This window comes from Choloepus didactylus, chromosome 3 (genome assembly GCF_015220235.1).
Source record: "Choloepus didactylus isolate mChoDid1 chromosome 3, mChoDid1.pri, whole genome shotgun sequence".
Taxonomy (NCBI): Eukaryota; Metazoa; Chordata; class Mammalia; order Pilosa; family Megalonychidae; genus Choloepus; species Choloepus didactylus.
The window spans coordinates 89,220,198-89,237,552 of NC_051309.1; the positions used below are offsets into that span (position 1 = coordinate 89,220,198).

The following is a 17,355-nucleotide window of genomic DNA, read 5'->3' on the forward strand; positions in this document are numbered from 1 at the left end:
AGCGATTGCACTTCTCGGGATATACCCGGAAGATCGGAAAGCAGTGACACGAACAGATATCTGCACGCCAATGTTCATAGCAGCATTATTCACAATTGCCAAGAGATGGAAACAACCCAAATGTCCTTCAACAGATGAGTGGATAAATAAAATGTGGTATATACACACGATGGAATACTACGCGGCAGTAAGAAGGAACGATCTGGGGAAACATATGACAACATGGATGAACCTTGAAGACATAATGCTGAGCGAAATAAGCCAGGCACAAAAAGAGAAATATTATATGCTACCACTAATGTGAACTTTGAAAAATGTAAAACAAATGGTTTATAAGGTAGAATGTAGGGGAACTAGCAGTAGAGAGCAATTAAGGAAGGGGGAACAATAATCAAAGAAGAACAGATAAGCTATTTAACGTTCTGGGGATGCCCAGAAATGACTATGGTCTGTTAATTTCTGATGGATATAGTAGGAACAAGTTCACTGAAATGTTGCTATATTATGTAACTTTCTTGGGGTAAAGTAGGAACATGTTGGAAGTTAAGCAGTTATCTTAGGTTAGTTGTCTTTTTCTTACTCCCTTGTTATGGTCTCTTTGAAATGTTCTTTTATTGTATGTTTGTTTTCTTTTTAACTTTTTTTTTCATACAGTTGATTTAAAAAAGAAGGGAAAGTTAAAAAAAAAAAAAAAAAAGAAAAAAGACAAACAAGGAAAAAAAAAAAAAAAAAAAAGTTTTATTTCCCCCTTGGGGAGCCTGTGGAGAATGCAGGGGTATTTGCCTGCCCCACCTCCAGGGTTGCTGACATGGCCACAGACATAGGGGACTGGTGGTTTGATGGGTTGAGCCCTCTACCATAAGTTTTACCCTTGGGAAGACAGTTGCTGCAAAGGAGAGGCTAGGCCTCCCTGTATTTGTGCCTAAGAGTCTCCTCCTGAATGCCTCTTTGTTGCTCAGATGTGGCCCTCTCTCTCTGGCTAAGCCAACTTGAAAGGTGAAATCACTGCCCTCCCCCCTACGTGGGATCAGACACCCAGGGAAGTGAATCTCCCTGGCAACGTGGAATATGACTCCCGGGGAGGAATGTAGACCCGGCATCGTGGGATGGAGAACATCTTCTTGACCAAAAGGAGGATGTGAAAGGAAATGAAATAAGCTTCAGTGGCGGAGAGATTCCAAAACGAGCCGAGAGATCACTCTGGTGGGCACTCTTACGCACACTTTAGACAACCTTTTTTAGGTTCTAAAGAATTGGGGTAGCTGGTGGTGGATACCTGAAACTATTAAACTACAACCCAGAACCCATGAATCTCGAAGACAGTTGTATAAAAATGTAGCTTATGAGGGGTGACAGTGGGATTGGGAATGCCATAAGGACCAAACTCCACTTTGTCTAGTTTATGGATGGATGTGTAGAAAAGTAGGGGAAGCAAAGAAACAGACAAAGGTACCCAGTGTTCTTTTTTACTTCAATTGCTCTTTTTCACACTAATTATTATTCTTGTTATTTTTGTGTGTGTGCTAATGAAGGTGTCAGGGATTGATTTAGGTGATGAATGTACAACTATGTAATGGTACTGTAAACAATCGAAAGTACAATTTGTTTTTGTATGACTGCGTGGTATGTGAATATATCTCAATAAAATGATGATTTAAAAATAAAAAAAAAAAAAAAAATAAAAAAATAAAAAAATAAAGTGATGGTGTAGGACTTCTGAGGCCAGATCATGAAATTGTTATGCACATCCACTTGTTCACTTGAGACGCTCTTGGAACCCAGCAACCATAGTGTGAGGAAGTTGAAGCTGCCTGTGGAGAGGCCTGTATGGGAGGAACTGAGGCCCCCTGGCCCACAGCCCTGGCCGAACCCCCAGCCAATAGCCAGCACCGACTTGCTAGCCATGTGAGTGAGCCATCTTGAAAGTGGATTCTCAGGCCCCTAGTCAGGCCATCCCAATCCACACTACATAAGCAGCAACAAGAAGTCCCCACTGAGCTCTGCCCAAATTGTAGATTCTTGAGCAGGAGAAATGATCTTTGTTTAAGCCACTAAGTGGCAACAGGTAACTCTGATACAGCATCCAAGGGATGCTGTGGAAAATCCTTCCATGCCCTGGAAAGGTGAGGCAGATTCTCTTCTGCAGTTCTTTGCTTTGTAAGTTTTTAAATCTTCTCCACCTTCTTTTCCTACACTCCCCACTTCTTCAGACCAGCTGCTGATTCTTGGCTCTAGCAACTGACTTCCAGTGTGAAGGAGCATTTAAGAAGGATTCTTATTTAATTGAGGGAGGTAGCCTTGAGTATGGAAGACTTCAGGCATTTGGAATGTACAGAATAAAACATGAAAGCAAGATTAGGACAGTGAGAATAAAATAAAAACTATTTGCAGCTAGATAGATTTAAAAAAAAAAAACACTACTTTTTATGGTAATTTTTTTTTTTTTAAATGTATAACCATGTAAAATGAAAGTGTGCTGTAACTTTCCAATAAGTTCCAGGGAGAACATCTTATTTTGCTTACTTGCAGAATTCCATGCCTATCTCTTGCCCTGCTCCCACATGAAATCTGCTTTAGAGCCTGTGTATCCACAGCCTTTGAAGCTGCAGTCCTAGAACAAGAGAGCTGGAGTGGAGATAAATTGCTCTGCCTATAAAAGGGAAGTGGAGTCCCTTTGGCTGACGTGCTGCAGGAGATGGATTTTGGAAAGGACAGACATGTCTAATGGGAATTTTAATTTAGGTGTTGCTGTGTGGCTTATTAAGTCCTCTCTTTTGTCTCGCCATGTAGTCTACAGTAAAATCTGCATTATTCAGTAACTGCTCCCTGGATTGGATTTACTTTATGGAGATATAAAAGAAGTGCCAAATCCCACTTCCAACCCCCTAGGGAAGAAGCCACAGTCCCCCGATGTGAGAAGGCTGGGGACAGCACAGGATACACTTGGCCTAGAATAGAAAGAGAATTCAAAATAATAAAAGCTCCTCACATATTGTAGCCTTTTACTTGGCAACATTTCAAAAACTTTTTATTATGGACATTCTCAAACATATGTAAGGGTAGAAAAGCAGAGCAGTATAAAGAACCCCCATATACCCAACACACAACTTTAACAATGTTTGCCAATCTTGGGTTCATATTTTAAAGCAGCATATTGTAATTTTCCATGAAGCAGTATATAAAAACACAAGAATTGTTAAGGAAGTTAATTTTAATGGCTATCATCTTAGAGAAGGGCACTGGAAATGTAGTTCATTAAAAAGAAACTGGAAAAGTGTTTTGAGGACATTTAAAGTCATTTGATTAGTTTTGGGTTAGTTTCAGAAATATGAGGTGAACTAGCACTCAATAGATGCAGTATTTCATTCCAGCTTTTTCACCAAAATGTGACTTTGACCTGTGGGAATTACATAAAAACAAACAAACAAACAAAAAAAAAAAAAAAAAAAAAAAAAGAAAAAGTAAATGAATCAGGATTTATCAGTTCCATATTTTATTTCACGTTACCTCATTTCAAGTATCAAAACTTACATCCCATCCCTGTTCTACACCAAATGCTACATATTTAAAAATCTGGGTCAAATATGGCCCATGGTTCAGTATAATCTATTAGGAGGAATCACAACCACCAGTCAAGATTCAGATGAATCTCCTAAGTTAGGGTCTTATGCATCCTTCCTGTACGTTTGCATTCATTTATCCATTCACCAACACTTAAACAGTGCCTACTATGTGTCAGGCATTGTTTCTAGATGTACAGTGGTCCAATAGAGTGCTCTGTAGGTTCCCAGAGTTAGCTTCTGTTACCAAATGTCAATTCATCATCAAAAATGCTAAAGCAAGAGTCTCTAAAAGACAAAGAACCAAAAACAAACTCTTTCATTCACGGGAGGTCGAAACCAGTGGAACTGCCTCATTTGAATCCCCTCAGTGCCACTTTTGCATCAAGTCTGAGTCAAGTTGGTAACATAGACCTTTAGAGAAGCACCAGTGCTTGGAAAGAGAGACAATAGTCAATTCTCATGAAGCAAGGAAGAAAAAGAATGATATAAAATCCACCCTCTTGACTCCTGAAAGCAAGTGAAGTACCTCAGTCATTGAGGGAAGCCATTTGAAGTAATCAGAAGACAAATACTGGGATACCATACCTGCATACTGAAGCAATGGTTCATGAAGAGGACATTATTTTGTGTTACATGTGGCAAAATAGTATATATATAGAGAGATTGAACCAGCATCCGCCAATCATACAGATGACAGCACCATACTAATCAAACTCTCTGAAGACCTCTCAGAAGATAGGACTTTCACAGAGCACAGCCATTTCCAGGTGAAAACTAAATAATTACAATTCCTTGGGAATTGAGAGTAAGATACTGAAAGCAAGGACTGAATAAGCCATTGCCTTCTTACCAGAGAGAAACAGGAAAAACTGAGAAGATTAAAAATATGACCAGGAGAGCTTAGGAAGCTAGATAAATAGCAGCTACCCAACTTGCACAACTTTGATAGCCATCAAAAAGTCAGTAACTCTTCACCACGGTGGAGGCTTTGGAGATTTTGGATAACTGGGTAGACAGTCTACAATTTCTAGGGACTAAAATAGCTTCCCACCACCTTGGAGAATGAATTTTTATTTTAATATCTTGGTACTGACATGAAGATGTAACTAGGCACTTAACACAGCCACACTTAGTCTAACATCCCAGTAGGTTAGTGTTGCTGGGAGTGGATCTGAGACCTAGGCTTAGGGAAATTCATGTCTTGTCATATACATACCTTTATTACCTTAAAGTCATGCTGTAGTTAAGACAGACATGGTTGATAAGTGGCTCACTTATCAGGACTTCACACGGCCACTCTGCCTATGGCAGATATCCTAACGAATCACAGAATTCTCTCCTACCCAGGCAGGCTGTAGCCTTCTCAAACCAGGCTCTGTGAAGCTATCAACTAACTGGTGTAGGCTGCCAATTAAAACCCATTTGCCCTCTATTTGCTAACGAATATCTCATATGTCTGTGAGGGGGCTCCAAGGAAATCAAGGTGTCTTTGGGAATTTGTTCTAATAGGTCAGCAAAGAACTTACCAAGTGCCTTTTATAAAGTATTCATTGCTTTTCTTTTTTCAATATCTCGCTTAAGTTGGCAAAGGGTGCATAAAGGGCAACATCCCAGCATCATGAAATCACCGCAGATAGATCCCTGTTAAAAGCAAAACAAAACAAAACAAAATAAATCCACACGTAGCCTGTAAATATAAACAAAATAATTCTTTGTATTTGCATAGCTTTGCAAATCTCTTTAAAGTATACATTTCATTTAACTTGTTTTTCATGAGAATTCTGTGATAATATCTTCATTTTTCTGAAAACCAAGAGAAGTTAAATCACTTGCTAATATCACATAACAAATTAGTGGCAGAGCTTGGTCTTTCCCTTCTCAAGCCAGTGCCCCTTTCATAACACTGCACCATTTCAAAAGGTCATCTGTAGCCCTGGTCTTCTCTCATCTCTTCTGGAATGGTTCCCTTCAAAATTGGTTGTTTAATGCACAGATTTTTCTATAGATTGTGAATGGTGCTAGACAAGGCCCCACCTTGTATCACTAGCCATTTTCATTGAACCTCTCATTTTTTTTTTTTTTTTTTTTGGTTATCATTCCAAACATGTATAACCAAAGAACATGGCCTAGGATTTCTTTATTGGTATTCACCTCAGTAACTTGGATCCACAGATATAAGCAGACTATAAGCAGCAAGTTACAAGTAAACACAGATTATACATGCAGATTTCTTTTCACAAAGGTCACATGTGCAGGTACATGTATTAGAAGAAGCATGTGTCTAGAATCATGGCCAAACTTTTAAAAATGCACAAATGTAAGACTACACCTTGAAAACATGAAGAGATGGTTTACACACTTCAAAACTCAAATGTTGCTTATACCAGAGATGTATGACAGCTACAGGATTCAAGTGACAAGCAATAAGATCTCAAGAAATTAATACTGGTCAAAGAGAACAGGAATATTTTTTACATTTCACTGAAAATACATTGACTACCAGAATATGAAATCTAGCAGGAAATTAGGAAAAAAATTACAAAATATAAAGCCAATTACTTAATATTTCTTATCACCTAAACAACAGCATGACATTAAAAGAAAACCGCACATGCATCTTAATGCCAATCTCACATTAACGACATTCTCCAAAAATGAAATGCAACCAAAAAACTTCAAGCTCCAAATAAAGTCTGCAAGGCTCAGATTAAAATGTGGAATGTTTCAGACGAAAGTAATAAAAATACAATTGGTTTTATTCTTTATTGAATGGAATCCAAAGTTGTTGACATTTCTTTGAAGCCTGGAACTACTTAAAAAAAAATTTAATTTCTCTGAATGTTTCTACATATCTTTCTTAGTAGTGCAAGTTATCTTAAGTTGCTTATGGAGTCAGTCTCTACAAAGTACTTCTGTCTGTTGCCATTCTGATAAAACAAAAACTATTCTTCATTAACTTAACTGTATCTGTATTTTTGCTATAACACTTAAACACATGAACAGACATCTATTATTTTTTCCACTAAAACAAAAGAGTACAATATTTTTTCTATCAGTACTGTATTTAAAAAAGGTTAACATTAAAAACAACGAATCGTTATTTCTTTTGAAATCATTAAGCTTCTCGAATATCTTAAGCTTCCTCCTTCTGCCTGTGTTCTACTGCTGATTTATTCAGAAATTTCTTCAATTTCTGATAATGAGGAGGCTGCTGCAATGAGTATTCTTTGCAAATTCTTCATTTGTATAAAAGAGTGAACACAGCTTACAGTAAAACACTGTTTTATGTATCACATAGTCTATACTAACAGGAACATTGGGCTGATACGATCCAATTCTATACTCATCTGGGAGTGTATAGTCCTCCTTGTTTTCATCATTTTGGCCATCTGCATTTTCTCTTTTATCTTTGTTGGGATCATCAGCATTCTCTGCAGATTCAGCACCTGGTTCTGTATTTTCCTCATTTTTAATTCCATTTTCCAACACTGCTTTGTTTTCTTGATCAAGTTCCTCCATCTTGTCCACCTTTTTAAGCTTTTTCTTCATTGCTGCTTAAGAACTTGTATTTGCATCTTTTTTCACACCTTTGTCTGAAGGCTCCTTTTTCCTGTCAGATAACACATCACCTAAATTTGCAAGGTCAGTCTCATCTCCCACTGAACTCTCACTTTCTAGCAGTGCTGCTGCCTCTTCTTCATCTACGAGTAGCTCACTTTCAGATTCAAGAAGCATGTTAGGTTCTTGTTCTGTCTGGTCATCTTTCATGTCTTTCTCTCCATCTTCACCTGACTTCTCTTCTTGTTCTTTTCCTTCACCTGTGCTTTCAGTCTTCTGGGAGCCATCAGCTTTGGATTTCTTATCACTTGGAGATTCTCTGCCATCTGGAGAATAAGATCTTTTTTGGGATTTATCTTTTCTCAGTAAGTAAGTCAATGCCTCTGTTGGGAATCCTCAGTACCAGTTTTTTATATTTCTCAGACAGATCAACCTTCACACATCTCCCCTGAAACCAAAGGGCCTTTTTCAAACAATGATCAACCATTGCCATTGCATCTTCTCTGGTTTCCATCTCAATAAAGGCCTGAATTTTCATCCTCATCAGTATATAATTCTTTATTTTCCCATAGGGCTCAGCAAGTTTGAGGATAGCACTGTCAGAGTAGCCAGAATGGGGTAAATTGCTGAGATGTATCATGCGTCTATATGAACAGTGATCATAAATCAACGATCTTTAAAATATTAATAAAGATTTTAGCCATGTTGTACCTGCCTATAAAAGGCAATTAAGAGGAAAACTTAAGATGGCAGCTAGGAGAGACAGGGCAAAAAATCACCTCCATGAAAAATACTAGATAAAAGCCAGAAAGTGACCCAGAACACCAGTTCCAGCAATGCACCAGCTGGACAAGGTCTGCTAAATCCACAGGGACCGTGCACTTGGTGAAACCGGGAGTCTGTGTTCTGAAACGAGTGAGTAAGCCGGCTGAATATCTGGCAGTCATGCTGCGGTGTGGGGAAACCAAGGGTTGGTGTTTGGAGGTGGACTAGTTCTTTTTTAAAAAAAACCCAAAAGCAGCTGCAGAAATGGCAGCAAGAACCACACAGTGAAGCACGGCAGGAACGGGCTGTGTGAACACCTCAATATCTGGCGTGCAAGATAGCCTTTGGCACACCTGCTGCTAATTGTCTTGGAGTAAGGAAGGCAGAGGTTACCCAAAAGGGGGAAAAGGCCACACCCCTTGCAACCATCTTCCCGGTGGGCTGGGAACGCTCCTGCCTGGTGCTGGAGCCATAGCCCAGAGCCACACCAAAAAATCCAGTGTGACAGGAAGTGTTTCCAGCAACACATGTACACGCCACAATATTGGGCATGGACAATAGCCTTTCGTGCACCTGCAGCTAATTGTCCTGGAGCTGGGAAGGCAGAGCTGTGTGAAAAGGGGGAAATTAACACACCCCATTCAGCCACCCTTTCAGCAGGCTGGGAACGCCCCTACATGGCCCAGTGGCCCAGAACTTCCCTTGAGGGATGGTGTGCACTTGTGACATAGCAAAACCATCCCTCAGCAGAGGCCCTAGAAGGGCACAGCTTGGAAGAGGGACCTACTCAGAAATCCCAGGGACCGTGCACCAATACCAAAGACTTGTAGGTCAGTGACAGAGACAAGCTGTGGTGAGATTGAAATGAAGGTTTAGACTCTTGCAATAGCCTTAAATCTCCAGGAACACCTGGGAGGTTTGATTGTTAAAGCTGCCCTCCCTCTCTAACTGTTCAGACACATGCCCCACATTCAGGGCAGACAGTACCAACAACACACCCAAACTTGGTGCATCAATTGGACCCCACAAGAATCAGACCCCGACACACCACAAAGAACAAGTTGGAGAAAACTGTCTTGAGGGGAACAGGTGATTTGTGTGTGCAATCTGCTGGTTAGTTAGAGAAAGTGTAGGCCACCAAGCTGTAGATCTGACAAATTAGAGATTTGTCTTTGAATAATTCTACATATCCTAAAAGAACCCTATCAAGTAAAGCAAGTGCCAAGAGGCCAAAAACAACAGAGAATTTTAAAGCATATGATAAAACCAGTTGATATGGAGAACCCAAACTCAATCACCCAAATCAAAAGATCAGAGGAGACACAGTACTTGGAGCAATTCATTAAAGAACTAAAGACAAACAATGAGAGCATGGCACAGGATTTAATGGACATGAAGAAGAGCATGGCACAGGATATAAAGGACATGAAGAAGACCCTAGAAGAGCATAAAGAAGAAATTGCAAGAGTAAATAAAAAAATAGATGATCTTATGGGAATAAAAGAAACTGTTGACCAAATTAAAGAGATTCTGGATACTCATAGTACAAGACTAGTGGAAGATGAACAACAAATCAGTGACCTCGAGGACCACAGAATAGAAAATGGAAGAACAAAAGAAAGAATGGGGAAAAAAGTCAAAAAAATCAAAATGCATCTCAGGGATATGATAGATAAAACAAAATGTCCAAATATAAGACTCATTGGTGTCCCGGAAGGGGAAGAGAAGGTTAAAGGTCTAGAAAGAGTATTCAAAAAAATTGTTGGGGAAAACTTCCCAAACCTTCTATACAATATAAATACACAAAGCATAAATGCCCAGTGAACTCCAAATAAACCCACTCCAAGACATATTCTGATCAGACTGTCAAATACTGAAGAGAAGGAGAAAGTTCTGAAAGCATCAAGAGAAAAGCAATTCACCACATACAAAGGAAACAGCATAAGACTAAGTAGTGACTACTCAGAGGCCACCATGGAGGCGAGAAGGCAGTGGCATGACATATTTAAAATTCTGAGAGAGAAAAATTTCCAACCAAGACTACTTTATCAGCAAAGCTCTCCTTCAAATTTGAGGGAGAGCTTAAAGTTTTCACAGACAAACAAATGTTGAGAGATTTTGCTAATAAAAGACCTGTCCTACTTCAGATACTAAAGGGAGCCCTACCGACAGAGAAACAAAGAAAGGAGAGTGAGAGATGGAGAAAGGTTCAGTACTAGAGAGATTCAGTATGGGTACATTAAAGGACATTAATAGAGAGAGGGAAAAAATATATATGACAAACATAAACCAAAGGATAGGATGGCTGATTCAAGAAATGCCTTCATAGTGATAACATTATATGTAAGTGGATTAAATGCCCCAATCAAAAGATACAGATTGGCAGAATGGATCAAAAAATATGAACCATCAATATGTTGCATACAAGAGACTCATCTTAGACACAGGGACACAAAGAAATTGAAAGTGAAAGGGTGGAAAAATATTTCATGCAAGCTACAGCCAAAAGAAAGCAGTAGCAGCAATATTAGTCTCAGATAAAATAGACTTTAAATGCAAGGATGTTATGAGAGACAAAGAAGGCCACTACATACTAATAAAAGGGGCAATTCAACAAGAAGAAATAATGATCATAAATGTTTATGCACCCAATCATGGTGCCACAAAATACATGAGACAAACACTGGCAAAACTAAAGGATGCAATGGGTGTTTCCACACTAATTGTGGGAGACTTCAACACATCAGTCTCTCCTATAGATAGATCAACCAGACAGAAGATCAACAAGGAAATTGAAAACTAAACAATCTGATAAGTGAGTTTGATTTAACATACATATATATAGAACATCACATCCCAAATCACCAGGATACACATTCTACTCTAGTGATTATGGAACTTTCTCCAGAATAGACCATAGGCTGGGACATAAAACAAACCTCAATAAATTTTAAAAAATTGAAATTAATCAAAGCACATTCTCTGACCACAATGGAATACAATTAGAAGCCAATAACCGTCAGAGACCTAGAAAATTCACAAACACCTGGATGTTAAACAACACACTCCTAAAATACATGGTTTGTAATGTAGAATGTAGGAGAACTAGAGATAGAGAGCAATTAATGAAGGGGTAATGATAACCCAATAAGAACAGATAAATTTAATGTTCTGGGAATGCCCAGGATTGACTATGGTTTGTTAATTTCTGATGGGCATGGTAGGAACAAGTTCACAGAAATGTTGCTATATTAGGTTATTTTCTTGGGGTAGAGTAGGAACATGTTGGAAGTAAAGTAGGTATTTTAGGTTAGTTGTCTTTTTATTACTCCATTGTTATGGTTTGTTTGAAATGTTTTTAATTGTATAGCTTTTAAAAAATTTTTTTTGATATAGTTAATCTTTAAAAAAAAGAGTTAATTAAGAGTTAATGACAATCAATGCAACATATGATACTGGAGTAGATCTAAGAATGGAGGAGAAAAGCTCAAAGGGGGCATAAGGAAAAATTGGAACATAGAATTTAAGCTTTATATCCATATTAATTTTCTTGAATTAACTGCAGTTAAGTTAATGACATAAGTGAATATCCTTGCTTGTAGGAAATGTACATGGAAGTGTTATGAGTTCAAGGAGTATTGTATAGGCAACCTGCTCTCAAATGTTCAGAAGATGATAAATGGGTAGGTAGATAATTGACAGAAGGAAAACAGATATAGTTGAAAGAAAGAGGGGGGAGGGATGGAGGGAGGGAGAGAGGAAGGAAGGAGGGAAAGAAGGAAGGAAGGAAGGAAGGAAGTAAAAGTACTGCAAAGGTAGCAAAATATAAAATTGGTAGATATGGATATCTGGGAGTGGGGGGGTGTTGGAGTTCTCTGTATGGAGTTTGTATTGTATTTGCAACTGTCCTATATGTTTGAAATTATTTCAAAATAAATATTAAAAAAAGTTTATACTATAAAAGTCACTGTTACAATTTCCTCTGTAAAACAATATCTGTTTTCAATGTTGGGAATTGGGCCACCATTCATTCTGGCTACTTCTTGCTGAGAAATTGGCCAGTGTTTTTAAGGGGTCATCTGATGAAATTTCTGACTCATAATTTATAGATATCATTGATTTCTTTTGGGGGAGAATGGATCGCTCTTGGCAGGAATCCCATTTAGGATTTAGTTGAACCTGGGGATGCTGGTCCTTTCAGGTGCAGAGCCAGCTTTAAACTCTAGGCTGGTAATGGTATTAAGGGGGTACACCTTGACTTCTTGGACTTTTTGCTGTTGTTGAGCTGTAGAATTTCATCATATATTCTGGATATTAAACCCTTATCAGATATGTGGTTTCCAAATATTTTCTCTCATTCTGTTTATCTTTTTACATTTATGTTGAAGACCTTTGATGCAGAAAAGTTCTAATTTTGATGAAGTCCCATTTTAATCTATTTTTTTCTTTTGTTGCTCAGATTTTTGGTGTAATGTCTATGAAACCATTATAAGGTGCTGAATATGTTTCCCTATGTTTTTTTCTAGGAGTTTTACAGTGCAGGCTTTTATATTTAGATCTTGTACCCATTTTGAGTTAATTTTTGTATATGATGTGAGGTAGGGGTCCACATTCATTCTTTTGCAAATAGAGATCCAGTTTTCCCAGTACCATTTGTTAAAGAGACTATTCTTTCCAAATTGAATGCTTTTTGCCCTTTTGTCAACAATCATTTGGCCATAAATGTAAGGGTTGATTTCTGTGCTCTCAATTCAATTCTATCGGTATATATGTCTATCCTTGTGCCAGTACCATGCTGTTTTTGATTACTGTGGCTTTGTAATAAGTTTTAAAATTGGGAAGTATGAGTCCTCCAACTTCATTCTTTTTCAAGATGGCTTTTGCTATTCAGGGCCCTTACATTTCTATATAAATTTGATGATTGGCTTTTCCAGTTTTGCAAAGAAGGCTGTTGGAAATTTCATAGAGATTGCATTGAATCTGTTAATTGCTTTGGGTAGAATTGACATCTTAACAATATTTAGTCTTCCAATCCATGAACACAGAATGTCTTTCCATTTATTTAGGTATGCTCTGACTTCTTTTAGCAGTGTTCTGTAGTTTTCTGTGTATAAGTCCTTTACATTCTTGGTTAAATTTATTCCTAAATACCTGATTCCTTTCATTGCTATTATAAATGGCTTCCCCCCCCCTTAATTTCTTCTTCCAATTGTTCATTCCTGGTATAGAACACTACTGATTTTTGGGTGTTGATCTTGTACCCCACCTTGTTGCTGAATTTTTTTATTAGTTTGAGTAGCTTTGCTGTGGATTTTCCAGGATTTTCTCTGTGTAGGATTTTGTCATCTGCAAATAGGGAGGGTTTTACTTCTTTCCAATTTGGGTGCCTTATATTTCTTTTTCTTGCCTAATCCCTCTGGCTAGAACTTCTTTCATTTCTGATTTTAGTTATTTACATCCTTTTTTTTGTTAGTCTAGCTAAAAGTTTGTTAATTTTATTGATCTTTTCAAAGTACCAAATTTTGATTTTGTTGATTCTCTCTACTGTTTTTAATTCTCCATTTCCTTTATGTCTGCTCTAATCTTTGTTATTTCCTTCCTTCCTCTCACTTTGGTTTAGTTTGTTCTTCTATTCCTCCAGTTGCAAGGTTATGTCTCTGATTTGAGATGTTTCTTCTTTAATGTAGGCATTTAGAACTATGAATTTCCTCTCAGCCCTGCTTTTGCTGTGTCCCATAAGTTTTGGTATGTTATACTTTTGTTTTCATTTGCCTCATAATATTTCCTAATTTCCCTTATAATTTCTTCTTTGACCCATTGGTTGTTTAAGAATATGTTGTTTAATTTCCACATATTTTTGAATTTTCCAGATTTCTAACTTCATTCCATTTTGGTCAGAGAAGAATATGATTTCAGTATTTTCAAATTTATTGAAGCTTGTTTTATAACTTAATATATGGTCTATCCTGGAAAATCACCCATGTGCACTAGAGAAGAATGTGTATTCTGCTGCTTTTGGTGAAGTGTTCTACATATATTTGTTAGGTCTAGTGATTTAGAGTATTGCTCACATATTTCCTTATTGATTTGCTGTCTAGATGTTCTACCCATTATTGAAAGTGGTGTATTAAAGTCTCCAATTATTAATGTATAACTGTCTATTTCTCCCTTCAAATCAATATTTCTTTCATGTATTTTCTTTCATATATTTTGGGCCTCTGCCGTAAAGTGCATATACATTTGTAATTGTGATGTCTTCTTTTTGAATTAACCCTTTTATCAGTGTATCATTACCTACTTTGTCCCTTGTAATAGTTTTTTTCTTAAAGTGTATTTTATATGATATTAGTATCCATACCTTAGCTCTCTTTTGGTTATTATTTGCATGGTATATATTTTTGCCATCCTTTCAGTTTCAATCTACCCGTGTCTTTGAATTTATAAATTTTGTAAATATTATATAGTTGGATCATGCTTTTTAAATCTATTCTAACAATCTCTGCTACTTGACTGGACAGTTTAATCTATTTGCATTTAAAGTAATTATTGATATTGTAGTACTATTTTCTTCCATTTTGCTATTTCATCTTTGTAAATCTTATACCTTTTTGTCCCTCAATTCTTCCATAATTACCTACCTTTGTATTGATTTGATTTTTTTGTAGTGTACCATTTTGAGTCCTTTCTCATTTCTTTCTGTATATATTTTTCCATGATTTTCCTTGTGGTTACCATGGGGCTTAAATTTAACATCCTAAATGTATAACAATAACATCTGATTTGATATCAACTTAAATTCAATAGCATACACATTGTTCTTATATCCCTCTGGGCTCTCATCCTTTTGTTGTCCTTGTTACAAATTATATTTTTTATACATTTGTATTTGTTAGTACATCTGTATTGTATGTCAAAATCATAAACTTATTGTTACTCTTCATTTTAGAACCTGTAAGCAGTAAAAAATGGAGTTACATGCCCAAAAAATGTAATACAATAGTACAGGCATTTATAATTACCCACATGATTCCCTTTACTGGTCTTTATTTCTTTACGCCACTTTGGTCCACTGTCTAGTATCCTTTCCTTTCAATCTGAAGAATGTCCTTTAGCATTACTTGTAGAGCAGATCTGGTGGTGATGAACTCCCTCAGCTTTTGTTTATCTGGGAATGTCTTAATCTCTCTTTCATTTTTGAAAGACATTTGCACCAGATATGAAATTCTTGGTTGGCAATTGTTTTCTTTCAGCACTTTAAGTATTTCAACCCAGTTCCTTCTTGTCTTCTTGCTTCCATGATTTCTGATGAAAAATTAGCATTAATCTAACTGGGACTCCATTGTGCATAACATATTGTCTTTTTCTTGCAGCTTTGAGAACTGTCTCCTTGTCCTTGGCATTCAACAGATGGTCTACAGGGTGTCTAGGTGTAGTCCTCATTGAGTTTATCCTGTTTGGGGTTCCTTGGGATTCTTGAATGTGTATATCATGTTGCTTCAAGATACAAAACCCACATTTGAGATGCATCAGCCATCTTCCCCAATTCCTCCTCTCCAGTCTGATGTGCAGTTAATAAGAAACCTGTCCTTTTATGACTTCCTTGATGTTCTCATCAAGCCCATGAATTTAGTTCAAAGCAGTATTTGATGATTTCAAGAAACATTTTTTATTTTTTCTCTGACACCTCAACAAATTAGAGGGAGAAGCATTTCAAGAGATTCTTTTTTTGCCAGGTGGTAGGGGAGATTATACAGTCGAAGTTCAGCTGAGACTTTGCTTGGTAAAGAAAAGTTACCCTCAAGAAAATAATTATGTATAAAAGTAAATGGGAATCTGTTTCCTTTGCCTGGCTATGCACAACCATCTAAAATGGGATCAAACAGAAGCATCTCAGTCATCCCCTTGAATATTACATCTTTAGTTAGGTTATCTTCAGCTGTGCCAAATAAGAATTCCATTTCATGGGCATCAGAGACTGGAAAGGATTACTCCATGTATGTATATCTTGTACAACAGCTCATATCAGCCATGTTATTACAAAGGTTATAAATGAAAGGTTTTAGAAACCCTGACCATTCCAGAGCACTAATTAAAGAAAAACTTATTCTAGATCCCAATAGTGAAATTGCTACAACTAGCCTTTGGGTATCCTTGATGTGTCCTTTAGGAAAAATGAAACTGAGACTCCCATGCCATGCAGTGACTTGTAAACACCTTCATTGTTTTTCATGCTGCCCTTTATCTACAAATGAATGAGAAGAAGTCCTCCTGGATTTGTCCTGTATGTGATGAAAAGGCTGCCTATGAAAGTCTAATATTAGATAGGCTTTTTATGGAAATTTTCAATGAATTCTGATGTGGATGAGATCCAATTCCAAGAAGATGGTTCTTGGTGTCCAGTGAGACTGAAGAAAGAAGCTATGAAAGAATCCAGCCAACCATGTACAAAAATAGGGACTTCTAGCATCTTCAGTAAGTCTTGCTCAGCGACTGTAGCCAATGAGGCAAACAAGAAGAAAGTGGATGTAACTGACCTAACAATAGAAAGCTCTTCTGATGAAGAGGAAGACCCCACTACCAAAATGAAATGCATCTTTATGTCAGAAACAAAAAGCAGCCCATCTAAAGGGGTTCTCTTGTATCAGCCGTCTTCAGTGTGACTTCAGTTGATTCTGCTGCTATTCCACATTCATTAACAGATGGCTCAGTACCATTCCACCACACACCAATATCAAGAATGTCATCAGATTTTCTTTCCCTTATTCCGGTTGAACCCCTGGAACTGGATTCTCTGGGCTTAAAGGATGACTGATTTTTATGTGGACAACGCTTTGGGAAAAAATGATCTTGGAGTTTAGAGGATTTTGATTTCATAGCTGCATTTGGCACACTTCACGATGGGCTATTTGTTAAGTCAGCAGAAGGGTGAGGCTGTGCCTTCAGTTTTCCTTTGAATTCTTAGGGTTTGTTCTACTTTACTCACAAATTGCTCCCTTATTCCATTCCATCTTTGTGCATATGTGTGCCCATTACTCCTAAATGATATAGGGTGGGGGAGAACATGGTGGAAACCCCTTTAATATAAGCATTCAAGACATAGAGCCCACTGATGGCAGGACTGTAGCAGCTAGCCCTCATTTTATAAATGAAGAAGAGTACCTTTTTACTATTAGGCAGTCAAAAACTGCCTGAGACAGAAAATTTAAAGATATTTGCAAAGTCCCCTTGAAGGACTAGAGAAAAAAATGTGGAACTATTAAACTTCCCCACCAAGGGAATTTCTGATATTCTTTCAAGCATTAGGGACTATAAATTTAATAAGCCAAGCCCTCAATCTTGAGGCTTGCCCTTATGAAATTTATTTCTGCAATGCCAAGCTAAGCCTATTTATAATTATGCCTGAGTCACCCCCCCAGAGAACCTCTTTTGCTGCTCAGACGTGTCCTCTCTTTCTAAGCCATCTCTGCAA

The 17,355-nt window shown here is 37.5% G+C and overlaps 1 protein-coding gene and 2 pseudogenes across 1 annotated transcript in view; 1 reads left to right on the forward strand and 2 right to left on the reverse strand.

The window, feature by feature from the left end:
- Positions 1-2,990: 2,990 nt before the first annotated feature.
- Positions 2,991-17,355, reverse strand: part of LOC119529596 (placenta-specific gene 8 protein-like) — a 50,586-nt gene continuing 36,221 nt past the window's right edge. Inside the window, exons 4-5 of the mRNA XM_037830131.1 lie at positions 5,090-5,204; positions 2,991-3,397 (exon numbers count right to left, since the gene is read on the reverse strand). Of these exons, the coding sequence (XP_037686059.1) occupies positions 5,100-5,204 (105 nt within the window). The 3' untranslated portion in view covers positions 2,991-3,397; positions 5,090-5,099. The remainder of the gene's footprint in view (positions 3,398-5,089; positions 5,205-17,355) is intronic.
- LOC119529594 lies at positions 6,599-7,854 on the reverse strand (annotated as a pseudogene).
- LOC119529055 lies at positions 15,375-16,698 on the forward strand (annotated as a pseudogene).